This window comes from Astatotilapia calliptera, chromosome 3 (assembly GCF_900246225.1).
Source record: "Astatotilapia calliptera chromosome 3, fAstCal1.2, whole genome shotgun sequence".
Classification (NCBI taxonomy): Eukaryota; Metazoa; Chordata; class Actinopteri; order Cichliformes; family Cichlidae; genus Astatotilapia; species Astatotilapia calliptera.
In genome coordinates, this window is record NC_039304.1 from 33,562,544 (window position 1) to 33,580,651 (window position 18,108).

At 39.2% G+C, this 18,108-nt stretch overlaps 1 protein-coding gene across 2 annotated transcripts; it reads left to right on the top strand.

Annotated features, from left to right (window-relative positions):
• The first annotated feature begins 1,460 nt into the window (after nucleotides 1-1,460).
• Nucleotides 1,461-17,864, top strand: LOC113019361 (alpha-tectorin-like). Of its 2 annotated transcripts, none has more exons than XM_026163021.1 (27): nucleotides 1,461-1,586; nucleotides 2,178-2,238; nucleotides 2,341-2,364; nucleotides 2,599-2,610; nucleotides 2,748-2,765; nucleotides 3,573-3,688; nucleotides 7,258-7,536; nucleotides 7,637-7,732; nucleotides 7,876-8,041; nucleotides 8,292-8,692; nucleotides 8,782-9,358; nucleotides 9,450-10,033; nucleotides 10,852-11,404; nucleotides 11,497-12,095; nucleotides 12,525-12,682; nucleotides 12,910-13,310; nucleotides 13,477-13,673; nucleotides 13,852-14,247; nucleotides 14,335-14,618; nucleotides 14,876-15,153; nucleotides 15,272-15,391; nucleotides 15,528-15,712; nucleotides 15,833-15,993; nucleotides 16,278-16,529; nucleotides 16,698-16,857; nucleotides 16,960-17,062; nucleotides 17,160-17,864. In XM_026163021.1, exons 2-27 carry the CDS (start codon nucleotides 2,193-2,195, stop codon nucleotides 17,288-17,290), a joined length of 6,297 nt encoding a protein of 2,098 aa, XP_026018806.1. In that variant the 5' UTR covers nucleotides 1,461-1,586; nucleotides 2,178-2,192; the 3' UTR covers nucleotides 17,291-17,864. The 2 variants fall into 2 exon arrangements, with proteins under 2 accessions (XP_026018806.1, XP_026018807.1); XM_026163022.1 differs by having other exon boundaries at nucleotides 2,751-2,765.
• The last annotated feature ends 244 nt before the right edge of the window (nucleotides 17,865-18,108 follow it).

Below are 18,108 nucleotides of genomic sequence, written 5' to 3' on the forward strand. Positions count from 1 at the left end.
CTCTATATATTTTTTTTGTTTTAGTTAGTTTTCAGCTCCATGTATTATTTCAGTTATTTTGCAAACATTTTGGAGTCTAGTGTTTGTTTTTATTTTAGTTAACTAAATGTTTGCTCATATCTAGTTTTAGTTTAGTTTTAGTTAACAACTTTGACATAGACGTATGTGCTATGGTTAGGCACACCTTTCTGGTTTTTTTCTGTTCTGCATGACTGATGTTGTTTTGTTTTGTTGTTTTTTTTTTTGTTCTCGGACATTGTGTTGAAATCAGATTTCCCATAGAAGATGTGGTATTTTAAAACCAAGAAAACAAAACCAAAACTATGTAGACCAGTCTCTGCAATAGTTTTAAGATAAGAGATAAGATAAAATAAGATAAGATAGAACTTTATTAATCCCTCAGGTGGGTTCCTCTGGGAAATTCGATTTCCAAAAAAGCACAGCACCGACAGAAGTTACAGAGTTATACACACACACATATATATAAATACAGAGACAATATAAATAAAATATACGAAGGGGATAAATAGAATAAATAGGAATAAAAATAAAAATACAAGTGAATTGCACATTTCAAGTATTGAGGTCTATTGCACCGTTGACTATTTACAAAAGTATTGCACAAGGTATTGTACAGTGAGGTGAAGAGGCACTACAGCTTAGTTGTTCCCTCCTTTGTCCTCCTGTTTCCCCTCCCTCTCCCCTCCAGAGAGGAGTTAAACAGTCTGATGGCGTGTGGGACAAAGGAGTTTTTAAGTCTGTTAGTTCTTGTCTTTGGGAGAAGCAACCTGTCACTGAAAAGACTCTTCTGGTTGTTAATGGCCGTGTGCAGAGGATGCCTGGCATTGTCCATAATGTCCATCAGTTTCTTTAATGTCCTTTTCTCTGCCACTGTCACCAGAGTGTCCAGCTTCATGCCGACCACAGAGCTAGCCCTCCTGATCAGTTTCTCCAGCCTGGATGAGTCCTTCTTTGCTGTGCTGCTCCCCCAGCACACCACAGCATAGAAAAGTACTCCAGCAACCACCGACTGGTAAAACATCCTCAGGAGCTTCCTGCAGATGTTAAAAGACCTCAGCCTCCTGAGGAAGTACAGTCGGCTTTGGGCTTTTTTATACAGGTACTCTGTGTTGCATGACCTCCAGATGGGATTTGAAGCGCAACTTGTTACTGACACCAATAAAAAAAAGTAACAAAAAGAAAAAACAGAACTTTTTTTTGTTTTGTTTGCATTTATTTTTTTTTTACTTGACAGATTAAACGATATAGATTTGAATTGTCTAAGAATAGCCTATCTGAAACAAATACTGTCCCACAATTCCTTACTCAGGCCTTTGTTACATTATTACATCTCCTTTTCTTCTTTTTTAATGTGCACAATAACTCGAGATTATTATAATGAATGTTTAAAAGTATGATTCATTGCTATGAGGAAACAATGTTCTTTGTGAGTGTCTCGTGCACATTAGAGGTAAGACAAAGAACATTTACTGGAACTCTGCCAGTGCTGGCAGTACAAAAGCAGTGCTGCAGGGAGTCCTGTTGCTTCACATGAGATGTATATGAGCCAAAGAAGACGTGGCAAGGTAATTAAGTTATTTCGGTTAACCTTCTAGGACCTGGCGTCCACATATGTGGACATCACATTTTGGGTTATTTAGACCAAAATACTCAATTTTGCTCTACATGGGCCTGATATCCACTTATGAGGACATTATACTGCTACTGTTCTATCAAAATTTTAAACGAGTATCCTCATATGTGGCTCTTATTTTTCTTGAAAACAAAAATAAGGTAAAAAAAAATAAATCTGGTAATTCTTTGTTTTTACATTCATCTGGCCCCAATATGCCCAAATATCAAAGAGAAATTAAAAATGCACACCATGGAAGAGTTCGGGTGTTAGGAGGTTAAACTAAAATTATTTTCAGACTTCTCTGGGATTGTTTTATATTATTATTATGTGCTATTATATTATGTGTATGCTGAAATTTATAAAGATATGTTTAGATTTCACTAATATCGCACAGTAATGCCTATATTATTAGCTGAGAGTATTTCAGTGCACATCAACATTTAAACTTCAAAACATCTTCTGCCCTATAGGCTACTTAACAAATTATGTACATATACATGTTGCATACCCACTTTTTTATTTATGTATATTCATTCTGCAGGTTTGAATTTGAGTTATGGCGGGTCAAACCCTATTGTTTTTGCTGCTTTTGGTGATTATAGGTGAGTATTAAATAAAATCAGCCTAATGATTTATTGTTGTTGTATTGATTAACGATGTGAGGATTCTCAGATTTGTATTCAAACACGTGCTTATTGTGATAGGCCATGTGAGTCCTCAGACAACAAGTAAGTGAAAGCTTTGATCACCTCTCTATAATTTATTAACATTCTCTTGGAGATCTATCTACTATCAAATAATATAAATAGTTAATCGATAATAGTTTGAGATTATACCAGTCGATAACAACAAAGACTACTTTGACAACTACTATAATCACTGTTTCCTAATTAAGTAGCTTTAAACTCATGATTTATGTATGTGAACTTGTATGTTTGTATTCATTTATATTTTTATCACAGGTGTGACACCAGGTGAGTCAACATACTTCTTTAATTAAAACTTAAGTTACTGAGTGCATACTTACAATATTGAGTAGCCTTAAATGTAATTCTTTCAAATGTATATATGTATTTATGTATCTATGTATTTATTTATCTGTCTGTTGTAGCAGGTCCTGTGACATCAGGTGAGTTAATATACTTCTTTAAATTATAACTTAAGTGAGCTTATTGCATTGTTGATTCCAACAATAAGCACCTTTAGAGGGAATCTTGTGTATTAGACACATATAGTGTCTTTACTTATTATTAGTATCAACTATATTACATTATATTTATATTATATAGCTGCCACTAGACAAGCATGTAAAAAGAAGTGAACAGAAAACACTAACAGTAATCCAAACTTTTTCCTCTGGCATCAAAATTTTAGCTGCACATGATTTTAATATAAGAGTTATCTCATCAGGTGGCTTTTTAGAATAATCAGATCTGAGGTCAGTCTGAGGCCACCACCTCCTTGTTGGCTGTTGTTTTTTAGTTCTATAGTGTTCTGTTTTTGTGTTCTGATTTACTCTTCCTGCTATGACAGGCCAAAATGCTTTCAAAAGGATTTATTCTGGTTCTTCATGCTGTACAACCCCAATTCCAAAATAAAGTAATGGAATTGGAATCTAAACAACGATTTGCAAAGTGTTCCTTCATGTTTTCCTTTTTAGAATCACAGCTTTTATAAGATTTGTTGCTGCTATCAAATTTGAAATGAACCAATATATTTTTTTAATGGTACAGTTCTAAGTTCAAACTGTTTGTGTGTTTAATTTCAAATACATTGAAGTTTCTGAGTTTTGCAAATAACTTCAATGTGTTTTTAGTTACCTTTTTGACAGTAACTTTTTTGAAATTGGGGTTGTATTTATTAAGACACTGTATCTGTAGGATACAGTGTTTAAACTGCAGCATAATGGGGCAAATCCCCTTTTTACTCTTTTAAGGTACCCTCTATCCAATATCTGGAACAACAAGTGCTCGTTCAGACGATGGAAGTTCTCCTCTTATTGTCCTACAGCGTGCTTTCCTGTTTTTTGGACAGTCATATAATCAGATTTATGTAAGTAAAATATGTTTTGGAAAACTCAAACATCTTTGTTTTATACATCTGCATTTAAAATGCAGATGTATAAAATGTTCATTCTCCGGTTTGCAAATCAGTTACAACCACAGAGCTGAATTGTACATGCTTAAAAAAGAAAATGAAAAGAAAAAGAAAAAGAAAAGAAAATTCACTGTTATGAAAGTAATAATGTATGTTCAATTTCAAAATTACTTGCCGACTTGTCATTTTCATCCAGTACCAAAATACATAAAAATAGTTGAATGCTTCTGTGTGGTGGAATGTAGGACCAATAATTACTTACAAGGAAAATGTAGCTGTACAGCAGTGATGATTTATCGTAGACTGCAAAAAAAGATGGCTGGATGTAGCTTTTGGGTCTGAAAGTGAAGTCAATGCTCGCAATATGTTCCTTAAATATATGTTTTTTCTAGTGACCACCAGGGGACAACTCACATAGTTTGACAAAGGCAGCTATTTAGTAAGAGTCCCACATGTTAATGTGTGCATATATACATATGTGTGCATCAGGTCACTCTTTGAACATCTTTCAGCTTTTGCCACGTGTGGAGACCAAACACTGTTTGGTATTTCTGCCACCTCTGCATATCCCCACATCAGGTAGCAAGTTAATGCAGGGTGTCATTCCTTTCCACCAAAAGCTTACTTTATGAATCACAATAGGTTACCAAATTGTTAGTGATTCTTAGTCACTATTAAAGACACTATTAAAGTGCTGTCAGAGTTTGTTGTTGCATACAGTTAATTATACATGACTGCAGTGCAAGATGGTGCGGCTTCCCCCTGTGGGGCGAGGGCACCTGGACCTGGGATATAGAGTATGGTTGGGGGTTGTGATTGTGTGTACAGTGTCCTTTAGTGTTTGTCTTCACGTTAGGTGAGTGCTGAGTATTGGTACGTGTGCATGAGGGAGGGAATGCATGTTTGTGTCTGTGTGTGCCTGTACGTCTGTGTCTCTATGTCAGGTCAGGACTTAGACTCCACCTCTCTGGGAAGGAGGCCTAGCTTTTTTCTTTTCCTTCCTCCCTTTCCTATCCCCCAGCCATGTCTGTCCCATCTTTAACAACTAAAAATATAATAAAATAAATAAATAACAACAACAAAGATGGATCAAATGGACCACTATGGCAGGGCCGTGATGATCCACTTGGTAAAGTAAATCTGTAGGGTATCTTTGTTGGCCTTCAGACAAAAATTTTGATGTCTAAAGAACCAAACGGGACAGGCAAAAAAAATAAAACTTCCGCCCCAAAAAGTTGTAATAAAGGTTAAACAAAAGAAAGAAAGAAAACTCCTAGTATTCTCTAGATAAAAATTAGACATTATTTCTGGTACACGTCTTTGAATTCTGTCTGTAGGAGACAAAGTTGGTTAAGTGAACCATTGTATTTACATTGATGAGTTCATGCGGTCACAAAAAAATTGACAGGGTATTGGTCTTCTGCATAGAACTTTGCGATCACCAGCTAATGATGAAATTTACTTCACCTGGGCACAAGCAGATCCTAATGCAGATCTGTAATGTTTATTTTAGGGTGGATCTACTTTCTCAGATAGACCCCTTTATCATCAGCTGGTTTATAACACATAGATAGTAGTGGTCAGAACTATCCGCTAAAGCTTTGCAGTGTGGCCATTTATCTTTTACATGCAATCTATGGGCAAAATCAGCTCAAACAATTTGCACTGTGTCACTAATAAGTAAAATTCCAGTTTTTGCCAAATTAGCTCATGTTTGTTCTGGGCATTGAACTAAAGCATTTTAACAGTAAGCAATCTCTTATACTGGAATATGGATGAGTCAGAAAACGAGCAATGGTATTTTATCTCCAGCTAACTAAACTAGTATAAATATGATAGGGGTGCAACAATACTCGTATCGATATTGAACCGTTCGATACAGTGCTTTCGGTTCGGTAGGCATATGTATCGAACAATACAAAATTTTAAATTTATTTTATCAACTTTCCTTCTGACGATGCTGTCTGTGTTGAGCGCTCAGTGGATCTGCGCTCGATAGTGCAGCCTAGGCGGAGTAGTCGAACGCAGATTCACTGAGCGCAGTGCAAGCTAGTGAGACAGAAGTTAAGCTCTCCTTGCAACATGGCAAATTGAACCTCCCCCACCCTCATTCAGATCTGGCGTTTGGAACTATTTTGGTTTTCATGTGACGTATGACCCTGAAGGTAAGCGCGTCATGGACTAAAGTAAAACAGTATGTTGGATGTGCCACGCAATGCTCAGTTACATGGGTGGGAAGTAGTGCGTTAGCACAGTTAGCTCGTTAACGTGTTGGCCGTCCAGCCCCACGCACGGGGCGATCCGCGGTAGCTCGTTAACAGAGATTTGCTGTGTTGTGGCGTTAACGTCATTTCAACGAGATTAACGCTGACAGCACTAGTGGGAACACAACGAATATGACTGCACATTTACTCCGACATCATCCTAGTGCAAAGACAAGTGGAAGCAGACAAAAACAACAAGCAGGCATGCTACAAACTTTACCCGAGTCATTTAGACAGCTGTTAGCACAGGATTCTCCTTATGGGGACCTGATATGTTTAATATGCTGCTGAGAATATAGCCCAGAAGAAGCGTATAGTATAGCTTTTATTTTGGAAAGAGCCATTTCTCTGTAATAAACTCTTTTCCAAAGATGAGTGATTTCTCGATCAGATAGATTTATTAATTTTTATTACTTTGTTGTTTCAGCAACATTAAATTTAAAAACTGTACTTTTAAGTTAAAATATATATTTATAATTTTAATAAATGACAAATTAAAAAGGCATGAACATTTTTTTTTGGATCGAAAAAATATTGAACCGTACCGTGAATTTTGTGTATCGTTGCACCCCTAAAATATGAGGAATGGCAAGCACAAAGCTAACATTATCTTCATAGTTGCAAACTAGGTATAGAGTACTTAAATATCAACTTATATTTTGAGATTTAATGTTTTTAATGAGTCAAAAGTATTTTGTTCATCTTTGTGAATCTGGCTCATTACCCCGTCAGTGAGTGATTATTGTTTCCTCTATTTATTTATACTACGCTACAGGTATAGTATAGGTTTGAATGGTACAATTTGATATCCCTGTGTTGGTGCTGTTCCTATATCATCATAATAATGCTCGTCCAGGGCCAACATCGCAACTGATCATGAGCATGTCTGCAAATTGAGTTCGCATTAGTCAAGAATCTGGCTAATGCTATTAAAAACTATCACTAGCAAATCAGCAAGTAACATAAATTTGGCCAACAGCAAACTTAACCCTGACAATGTATTTATTAAAATGTTTTTCCTTACATTACATACACATCCTTACATTTCCTTACAAAGACATAATATTACAACAACGTGACTGGTCAGTTGTAATATTGATCCTGGACCATAATTACTATGATGATGCAGGAACAAGACCAACACAGTGATATCAGATCCACCATTTTAATAACAAGTGATCAACACCTGTGTCTGAAGTGCCTACAGTTGATACCTAATTTATACTGGTTTTGACTTACAAGAATGTTTTTATTTTCTAGGTAAACCACAATGGGCATCTGACCTTTGATGCATCATGGTCTAGCTACACCCCGCAACTGTTTCCAATGTATGGATCCAGAGACATCATCGCTCCATTCTGGACAGATTTAGACAACAGAGGAAATGGTCAGATCTACTACAACCAATACACCAGCGGCAGTGTTCTCCAGCAAGCTACACAGGACATTAATCAATACTTTCCAGGACTCAATTTTAATGCCAACTGGGTCTTTGTTGCAACTTGGTATCAGGTGGCATATTATCCAACGAGTGGAACAGTAAGTCACCTCTTACTAAATTATGCAATCAATATGAAGCATAGGGTTATAATACCTATGAATATATATACTTTAAAAACAAGAAGTTGCTTTTTTTCAGCAAACAACAGTCCAAGCTGTCCTGATATCGGGTGGCCAGTACTCATTTGTGTTGATGAACTATGGGCAAATAGCCTACACAGCATATTCTATACAGGTTGGTACCATTTAAAATATAATATAGTAAAAACATATATTTTTAGTTTTTGTGGCCATCTCTTACTTTAAGTTAAATGCAGGGATATGTAAATACAAAATAACCATGCATTTATTTTTAACAGTGTGACATGTCATTTTCAGGCTGGATATGACACAGTCAATTCTGTTCACCATTTTTCCATCCCTGGATCATTCTCAGGAAACGCAACAGGACAGTTCTCAAATTTCCGTCTCAGCAGCAATGTCCATGTGCCCGGTCGCTGGGCCTTCAGGACAGACCATGGATCAAGAGGCTGTACTTTCAACAGTAAGATCTGAACTAGAGAACGATCATCATAGCCAGCTGATCAAAATTCTACGAGAATTCTATGAGAAGAATGTTATTATATTAAATGACAATCCCCCTCTCTAGCCCTTCATTTTTTGATCTTCACTCTGTGAAAACAATAAACAAAAATGAATCCTAAAATTTAAAAATGAACACTGTTTGAGTAGTAAGAATCTCTTCAAGTTGAAGTAAAAAAATGTAAAGTATTCATTTTTCTATTGTTTCAAAGGTTTACCAGTGCAGCTTGGTGATTCCTTCTGGAGTGACAGGACCTGTGCACAGAAGTGCACATGCACCTCAGCAGGCCTGCAGTGCCGCAACCAGCCGTGCTCCTTTTCACAGATCTGCCAGCAAACTTCCTTCCAGTTTTCTTGCCAGACAGTGCAGAGACGCACTTGCACCATAAGTGGTGATCCCCATTACTACACCTTTGATAACCGAGTGTTCCACTTTCAGGGCACTTGCACCTATGTTCTCTCTGAGCAATGTAATAGTGGACTGCCCTACTACAGAGTAGAAGGCAAAAATGAGCACAGAGGCAGTACTCAAGTCTCTTGGACACGACTGGTAAAAGTGCATGTCTACAATGACACAATTGAGCTTGTCAAAGGACGTCGTGGTCAGGCAAAGGTATGGAATAAGAATCAAGTTTAAACTTACGGTGATATGTGTTTGTGACATGTGTGTTTTATTCTTTCTGTATGCTGGTGTTTTTACAGGTTAATGGGAACTTTGCATCCACTCCATTCTCCCTTAGCAATGGCACCGTGCAAGTTTATGAGTCAGGTTTTTCTGTGGTCGTCAGCACTGACTTTGGTTTAGTGGTGTCTTATGACACAAATCATTATGTCCAGATCAGCTTGACCTACACTTATCAGAATACAACATGCGGTCTTTGTGGAAACTTCAACAATCAACCTCAAGATGACTTTCGCACACGCCAGGGCCAGCTTGTGAGCTCTGATGTGGTTTTTGCTAACAGCTGGAGAGCATCAGGGGATGATGAGCCTGGTTGTGAGGCACAGTGTGGAGGTCTGGCCTGTGCTGGCTGCACTGCACAACAGACAGCATTGTACAGCAACACTGACCACTGTGGTATCCTCAGCAGTAGTTCTGGACCTTTTGCTGCTTGCCATCAGCAACTTCCTCCACAGTCCTTTGCGGACAGTTGTCTGTATGATCTGTGTGTAGGAGGAGGGTACCGACCTATTCTCTGTCAAGCCCTAAGTGTGTATGCAAGTCAGTGTCAACAAAATAATATTCGGCTGCAAAGCTGGAGGAGAACCGGCTTTTGTGGTATATTAACACATTTTTAATAATTATTTCAAAATATAATTTTATTAAAATGCCACAGATGCTAAAATCTAATTTTTCCTCTTCTTTCTAGAAATCCCATGCCCAGCCAACAGCCACTTTGAGTCTGAAGGCACAGGATGTCCAGCTACTTGTCTCAATCCCAACTCCACCCACAACTGTCCTCTCCCTGTGCAAGAAAGCTGCATCTGTGATTCAGGCTACATCCTCAGTGGTGGGGTCTGCGTCCCTCATGCCGAGTGTGGCTGCAGCTTTGAGGGCCGTTACTACCGCTCTGGACAAACTGTAATACTAGATGAAAACTGTGGGAGACGTTGTAGCTGCAGTTATGGCTCCATGACTTGCCACTCTCATGGTTGTGGGCCATTTGAATCATGCAGGGTGGAGGATGGAGAAAGAGGATGCAGACCAAATAGCTATGAAACATGCTGGATCAGAGGCCCAGGGTCATATCAGACATTTGATGGACTGACATACCAATATCCTGGGGCGTGTCAATTGACACTTGCCAAAGTTATGGGACTGTCCAGTCACCCAAACTTCACGGTGACAGCAGAAAAAGTGCCAAGAAACCAGCAAGGCTTTTCCAATGTGCTAAAGTTTGAGGCAGAGGGGACACAGGTCTCAATTGAGATGGAAATAAACGGCAAAGTTCAGGTAAATGACAGAAATACAATTGAAAGTCATTGTAGATTAATGTGTCATAATGAAAGACACAAAAAAAAGTTGACACAAGCAGATAAGCTACTAATAATAGGGAATCATTAAGTAGAGATCACTCTGTACTTATGCGGACATTATTCTACATTGTTGTTTTCATTGTAACCAGAATATTACACCAGAAAATCTGAAATAGGAAAGGTTACCTTTAAATACTGTCACTTAGCTTTGAGTTGCTTTTTCCCCCTATAAGAATGAATTCCTTTATAGTGTACCAAAATTATTCATTTTATATTCACTTTTACTTTTTAATTTAGTATGATGTTATTTAACTAACTATCAATTTGTCCTACTGATATACTCCTTCATTTAAACAGACCATCACATCACAGGCTGCCATATGATCATTATAGTATGACATTTTTATAGTACGACAGTATAGTAAATACAACAGATGTTGATTATAGTGGTGTATATTGAAGCATTTGAAACAATTGGCACTTTAAAGCATAATAAATTAAAACAGTCAGGATGTAAGATAGACAGAAAAGGCTGTTGCAGAGTTTTGGAGCTGCATTAAGGAAGACCAGTTAGCTCTAAGAGTCAATCTGGAAATTGTTACAAATAAAAATGATCTAATATAATAGCTCCAAACTGGTTGTTTGGTAAAAAAAAATATTATCTACTACATTCTACAATAAGTACCAAGCTTAGGACTTATTGGGAAATGACAGATGGAAACATCATTAACAAAATGGTCTTTACTTAAAAGTGTTATTATAATTATTATGACTGACTATTTTAATGCCTTTTAGGTGGCTGGTCAGGTGATCAGGCTGCCTTTCAGTGCTGGGTCCAATGGAATCCAAATTTTCTACAGCAACCTGCGCAGTGTCATCATTCGCACCTCCTTTGGTGTAACTGTGCAGACAGTCTGGCCTCACTTTGTCCGTGTCACTGCTCCTGGTGTCTACAGCGGTTCACTGGGTGGACTCTGTGGTAACTACAATGGTCGTCCGCATGATGACTTCCGCACACCCAACGGTGTCCTGGTCAACAGTTCTCAGGACTTTGGAGACAGCTGGCGAGTTGGCTCTCTGGCTGCTCACTGTGTGGAAAGCAGAGGTCATGATCCTAGGACCGATTTTAATTCTAGTCAGTACTGTGGCATTCTCAGATCACCAGATGGGCCATTTGTACCCTGTTGGTCTGTGGTTGACCCAAGGCAGCAGGTGGATGTATGTGTGGAGATCATGAGGGGCTCTAACAATCCAGCATCAACTCTGTGTGACGTCCTACGAGATTATGCACTAATGTGTCAACAGAAGGGTGTTGCCTTAGGACAATGGAGAAATGCAACTGGCTGTGGTAAGCATTCAACTGTTTTTGAATTAATTCTAGCCATGATCTCCAAATGTTTAAAAATGCTTTCATATGTTAACCTGTTTGTTCTTCTCCAGCACTAACCTGCCCATCAAACAGCCATTATGAACTCTGTGGAACCTCTTGTCCTTCTGCTTGCCCCAGCCTCTCTTTCCCCTTCACCTGTGATAGTGTGTGCCAGGAGGGCTGTCAGTGTAACAGTGGTTTTATCCTCAATGGTGACCAGTGTGTTCCACCAACATCTTGTGGATGCTATCATCAAGGACGCTATCGCGAAAGTGGTGAGCAGTTCTGGGATGGTGAACAATGTCAGAGCTTGTGTACCTGTAACGGAAATACAGGGAACGTCCACTGTACTCCCAACTCCTGTGGGCCCCAGGAGTCCTGCCGTGTGGTGGAGGGCGAGTTTGGCTGCCATCCCAACCCTTCTGGCACGTGCTCTGCCTCTGGAGACCCTCACTATTTCACCTTTGATCGTAAGGCTTATGACTTCCAAGGAACATGTCGCTATGTTCTGGTGACCCTCTGTAATGCCACTGATGAGCTGAATCAGTTTTCTGTGGAAGCTAAGAATGAGGCATTGAATGGGTTGCCAGTTTCAGTCACAGCAGAAGTTTTCGTGAATGTGTGGGGCTATCATGTGCACATGTCAAGATACAACAGGGGTATGGTAGAGGTGAGCGGAACTGTTTCTGAACAATTACTCATATTTTACATTATAAAAAGCAAAATTTAAAGCCACAGACAGTTACAGATGAACCTACCATGAGAGAGACCTCCACTTAACTGCAAAGTATTGTTAGAAAATGGACAACAAAAAATTGCTGTAAAGGAATGTTAAAGAGAAAGTAGTCTGGAAACTTCAATTTCTTCACTAGAGAGCCTCACTGAGTTTATTTTTAACAATGAGCTATCACTTACACTTGTAGGGACAGTAATAAAAAATAACCAAATGTGAGAGACCCTTGGTAAATAATTGCCATGTGCTGTTGGTCATTGTGCTGCTATTACATTTGTTTAGTGCTGACATATGACTACGGATAAAGGGCATATGAATAAAATTAAATATTTTTGGCTTTCCTAAATTGTTCTTCCAATGTCCCAGGTAAATGGAATAACACAGAATGTACCAATTCTCTTGAATGGAAGTCGAGTATCTATCTTTGCCAGTGGATCTCGAACAATTGTCCGCACTGATTTTGGCTTAAGCGTCATATACGATGGATGGAGTACAGTTTCTATCACTGTGCCTCCAAATTACAGGTATCTGCCATTCATCTTCGCTCAAAATCAGCTGGTGTTGCAATTACTCACACACTCACACCTTTAAAAGTGTTCATAGTTGTGCACTACCACACTTTTATAACATAATTCGAATGTACAGGATTTTATTTGGCTCAGAATGGTCTTTTGGGGTGTCCCATAAGATTGATAATCCTCCCCACAGTAAAACCAATGAATCTGTTTTATCTTACTGTTCTCATCAAAAGGGGAAAAACATGTGGACTTTGTGGAAACTTCAATGGAAATTCAAATGATGACTTCTACACCCCATCTGGAATAACAGTCGCATCTCCAGATGAGTTTGGGAGAGCCTGGAAGGTCCCAGGAAACTACACCTGCAGTGATGGATGCGGCTCATCATGTCCGAGATGTCCCAATGAACAGCCCGCTAGAGATCAATGTGAGGTGATCCAGGCAGCTGATGGGCCCTTCAGTTTCTGCCACGAGGAGGTGGACCGTGCACCATATTTCAACGACTGTGTGTTTGACGTGTGTGTGGCAGGAAATCGAGGTCATGACCTCCTTTGCAGGGCTCTTGAAACATATGTTAGAGCCTGTCAGTCTGCTAATGTTCGAATCTACCCTTGGAGACAAAATACCACCTGCGGTGAGTGAACCTGCCATTGTGTTGCTGATATAGTATCAAGCACAAGAAAATAAAATGCTTCTTTTTTGTTGTTGTTTTTGTAAGTGTGTTGAAATATGGTGTCTAAGTTTCATGACTGTTTTTTTTAACCACCTGACATCCATCTTTTGCTTTCTTGATTTTTTAGCACTGGACTGTCCAGCCAACAGCCATTATGAGCTGTGTGGTACTGACTGTGGCCACACCTGTGCCAGCAGTAATGATACCACCTGTGAACGGGCTTGCTCTGAGGGATGTTTCTGTGACGAAGGCTACCGCAGGAGTGGAACCAGTTGTGTCCCAGTGGAACGCTGTGGCTGCCAGTATAATGGATTCTACTATAATGTAAGTTCTACAAAGAACCATAGAGCTATATAAAAGAGGGATATAGTTTAAAGGTTTTAATTGCATAAATGATTTGAGCAGATAATTAACAATGACAGCTTGGCAACAGTAAATACATGGTAGGCTTTACTATAAACTGCGGTTATTCTTCCTCTTTTTGTTACATTCTCTCACACAGGCTGGCGAGTCCTTCTGGACAGACGGTTGCTCACAGAGATGTGAATGTCACGCTCCAAATGACCTGCGATGTTCTGCCTCGTCTTGCACTCCTGCACAACAGTGCTCCATCAGAGACGGCCAGCTGGGCTGTTACGATGCCATGTCCACCTGCACAGTGTGGGGGGATCCACACTACATCACCTTTGATGGAGCAGTGGCTCATTTCCAGGGAACTTGCTCCTACATCATCACTGAGAGCACAAACCATGGCACCAATGAAACCCAGTTTCAGGTGATAGCCACCAACAATCACCGTGGAAACAACCGTGTGTCATTTGTGTCTGCAGTGGACATATACCTCTCAAATCATCCAGAAAGTGTGCACATCAGGATCGGACCCAATAAAAGAGTAACGGTAAATACTAAGCTTTCTATGTTTCGCTCATATGAACACCTTCACAGCAGGTACTTTGCATGTCTCTCATAACGCTTGTTCTTCTAGGTAAATAGTGGAGAAGTGTCTCTTCCCACCTCTGCAAGAACTTTAGCTCAGGTGGTAAGGGAAGGCAGCTACATAGTTGTCGATGCACTTGACCTGGCGGTCCAGTTTGATGGCCAGAGTACTTTGTTGGTAAGAATCGCCCAAAACCGTCAAAACAGAGTCACAGGTATGTGTGGAAACTTCAATGGCGACTCTGGGGATGACAAAGTCTCACCCAATGGCACACTGGCACAAAATGACAATGACTTTGGACAGAGCTGGAAGTCAACAAGAAGCCAACCAGGGTGAGCTGTTTGGAACTTCTTTAGGACATTCCAAAAATAGAGTCTTGTTGACCTTCATCAACTCATATAACATAATGTCTTGCTTTGAATGAGAAGATTTTATGGACATTTAAGGACAACAGCATATATATTACATCCCAGTAAAAATAATAAATGTACCGTTGTGTTGAGTGTGAATTGGGAGTGTAGATGTACAGGACATTTTACCAAAGTACACAAAATTTCCCAAAGTGTTAAACATATAATGTCTTTTCCAGATGTGGGTCTACTGATCAAAGAAGTGGCGATGGACTGAATGACTGCACCTTTAGAGAAGAATACTCCCAACTCTGCAGTGTCATCACCAACACCACCGGTCCATTCAGAGCCTGTCACCTGCACTCTGACCCCGAGCCATTTTTCACTTCCTGTGTCTATGACCTCTGCCTCTACACTCCAGCCAATGGCATGCTGTGTTCTGCTGTCTCAGCCTATGAGAAAACCTGCTCTGTTCTAGGGCTAGACATCCCTGACTGGCGCTCTGGTTTACTGTGTGGTAAGTTTGTGCTGGATAATTAAGTGATGTCTTTTTGATGTCTTTTGATAGAGCTTAACAGGTTTTTCTTGAAAGATTGGCTTTGTTTTATTGTACTCCTGTCACTCTTCTTCTGCAGAGGAGTCAGACCCATGTGAACAGCTGGACTGCACAGAGTACGAGTGGTGTGGTAAGAAGGACGGTGTCTATGGCTGCTTCTGTGATGAACACCATGACCGAGGCAACAGTGAAAGCTATGGTGAAGGAAGCTCCTATTTAAACCTTGTTTTATTTTTGGGTCATTGGCAATGGTACTGCAGTGCAGTTTGTACAAGAAAAATGGGATTTGTTAGTTATTTGTTTTCTTATTCTTCTTTTTAAACTTGTATTAACAGACTCAACCATCACTTGTGCCAGTAGTTCAGGCACCATGTCCGTGTCCCGTTGTCAGCTATTTGAGGCTGGCTTTCACTCTGATGCCCTCCATCTCCGAGATGAATCCTGCAATGGGACTCTTGAGTATGGTCGACTGGTTTTCCACTTTGACAATGACAACCATCTGTGTGGGACAGCACTCAGGGTACAGTTATAAAACCAAAATATTATGGATAGTCACTGTTATTATACATGTCATGTTTTGTCATTTATATTATAAATGACATCATATTCAATTTGTAATGTTTTGGTTTTTTAATTTTAGAGCAACGGAACACATTTCATGTATGAGAACATCGTCCAGGGTTTTGTGGATCCTCATGGAAGTCTTATCAGCCGCCAGAGGAGCATCAATCTGCGTTTCTGCTGCGAATACCCCCTGAATCAGGCCCTGTCTATGGCTGTGGGCATCAATCCTGTAGAAAGGTAACAATACATCTCCTATGCATTATATACAATACTTAGATTAGATTTTTACATATTCCAGTGTTTTATGTAATTAAATGTGCACTTCAGGCATCTTTTGGGAACTTATTTTGAAAGATAGTGCTTTAAGATCACAATACTGACAATAAGACAAAATAAAAACATGAAAATGAGAACGTCATTTTTGCCGCACATTAACATTACACTTTTTGATGTTCATGCATGTTAATAATGTTCATCATTTAATAATGAACTCATTTGTAGTATTATTATGTTTTTTGTAGCATCATTAGGAAGAAGATTGCAACCGGTCAAGGACAGTACAGCATGAGAATGATCCCCTTCCAGGACCCTGGCTTCCGCTTCCCCTTCAGCAGTGACACAAACATACAAATGGAAATAGATCAGAGGTTATATGTGGCGGTGAGAACAGAAGGAGTGGATCAAAGCCAGATCTCCACTATTTTGGACTCCTGCTGGGCCACACCAGTCAACATGCCAAACTACCCCGTCCGCTGGGATCTTATTACTGCAGAGTAAGAGCACGTTTGCAGTGTCACCTTGTCTTAGTATACTTTATTAAAAACTTGAAAGAATCAGCCCCAGACAGACCTCTCCTCGGTTTTTCTCCAATTCTTCCTCATAATGAATTCTGCTGCTTTGCTTTATAATGTGGGATATTTAAACGTCTGCCTGTCTTCCAGGTGTCCCAATGAAGCCGATGGAACGGTAGAGCTGATTCAGAACGGCATCTCTACTGAGGCCCGATTCTCCTTCAGGATGTTTACTTTTACCAACTATTCATCCATTTACCTTCACTGCAATGTCCACCTGTGTCTTTTGAGACACAACAATTGCACAGCTGTACGTACCACTGTTTTAAATTCTTATTGGTTTTCATTTTTACCTAATAAATTTAAAAACTGTTAAATCTGCAGAAGCCTATAAACATTTTTTTTCTCTCAGCGCTGTTACCCGGGTTACCACAGGCGAGTTCGGAGGGATATATCCTTCCATGACACTTCATCCATCTCACTTGGACCGCTTGTTTCAAGGCCAGGTAGCAGAGGTACATTGAAGCTCTCATGTCTCTTCACCTTGCACTCTTATTGATCACATAAAGTTCATGGATAAAGTAAATGTAAACTTTGGTTCTTCTCTTGCAGACCCAGTGATGCAATTAAACAGTGGCCAAAGCCAGGTGACACCTCTGCTGGCCCTGCTGGCCAGTTTGATCCTAGCCAGCATGCTGGTAACCCTGCTGGTCAAACGGTTTGCTCCCAAAATTCCAGTCTAGAAACTGCCAAAACTCTGGAGATCAAAAATGATCCATATTTTGAAAATCATTCATTATTCAGTCACTTCTAAATGGTATTTTTCATCGGAGTGTTGTCTTTGTCTTTCTTGAGGAGTGTTTCTTTAGTTGTGGTAAGGTTTGCAGTAAGTTGGCTTTAAATCTAAATGGGATAAAATATGTGTGATATTAAAGTTTTAACCTTCTTGTTGCATTCACTGTTTGTTGATAAGATTAACTTGTTCTTGGTTTCTGTGTGAGATTTTTATAATTAAATCTACATCATAATTAAAATAATGATGTATAATCAAGGGCAAATCAAGGATTAAATAAAGTATTTAGTGCACATATACTTGTCTCTCAGAAACGCAACCAACACTACTTTGGATTTACAAAATAATGTGATAGTACAAAGTGAAGTACAATAAACTGGGTACCTACTGTTTGAGCTACAATTTAATATCATAACATGATTACTATTTTTGCTTCGTTTTATCAGTTGAAATAAAAGTTAATGAATAATCGCCTAAATGTATCACAAATCATTCATAATATGTAATAAAAATCTGATTATGAACAATGTCTATTTTTTTTATCTCCAGTAAGATCATACAGTAAAATGTGTTGCTGAATAAAGTCTCACTTAGTCATTCTGTTATTGAAGTAGAAGGCCAAGTTGATCTTTAGCACCCAGCTGCAACCCGCAATACTGTTATGGATTTTTATCCATGTTTATTTTTGGAGTAAAGCTATTTGTATACAATATGCAATCTTTGCTGTCACAATTCCACAAATCAGTGACTCATCTGTTAAAACATTTG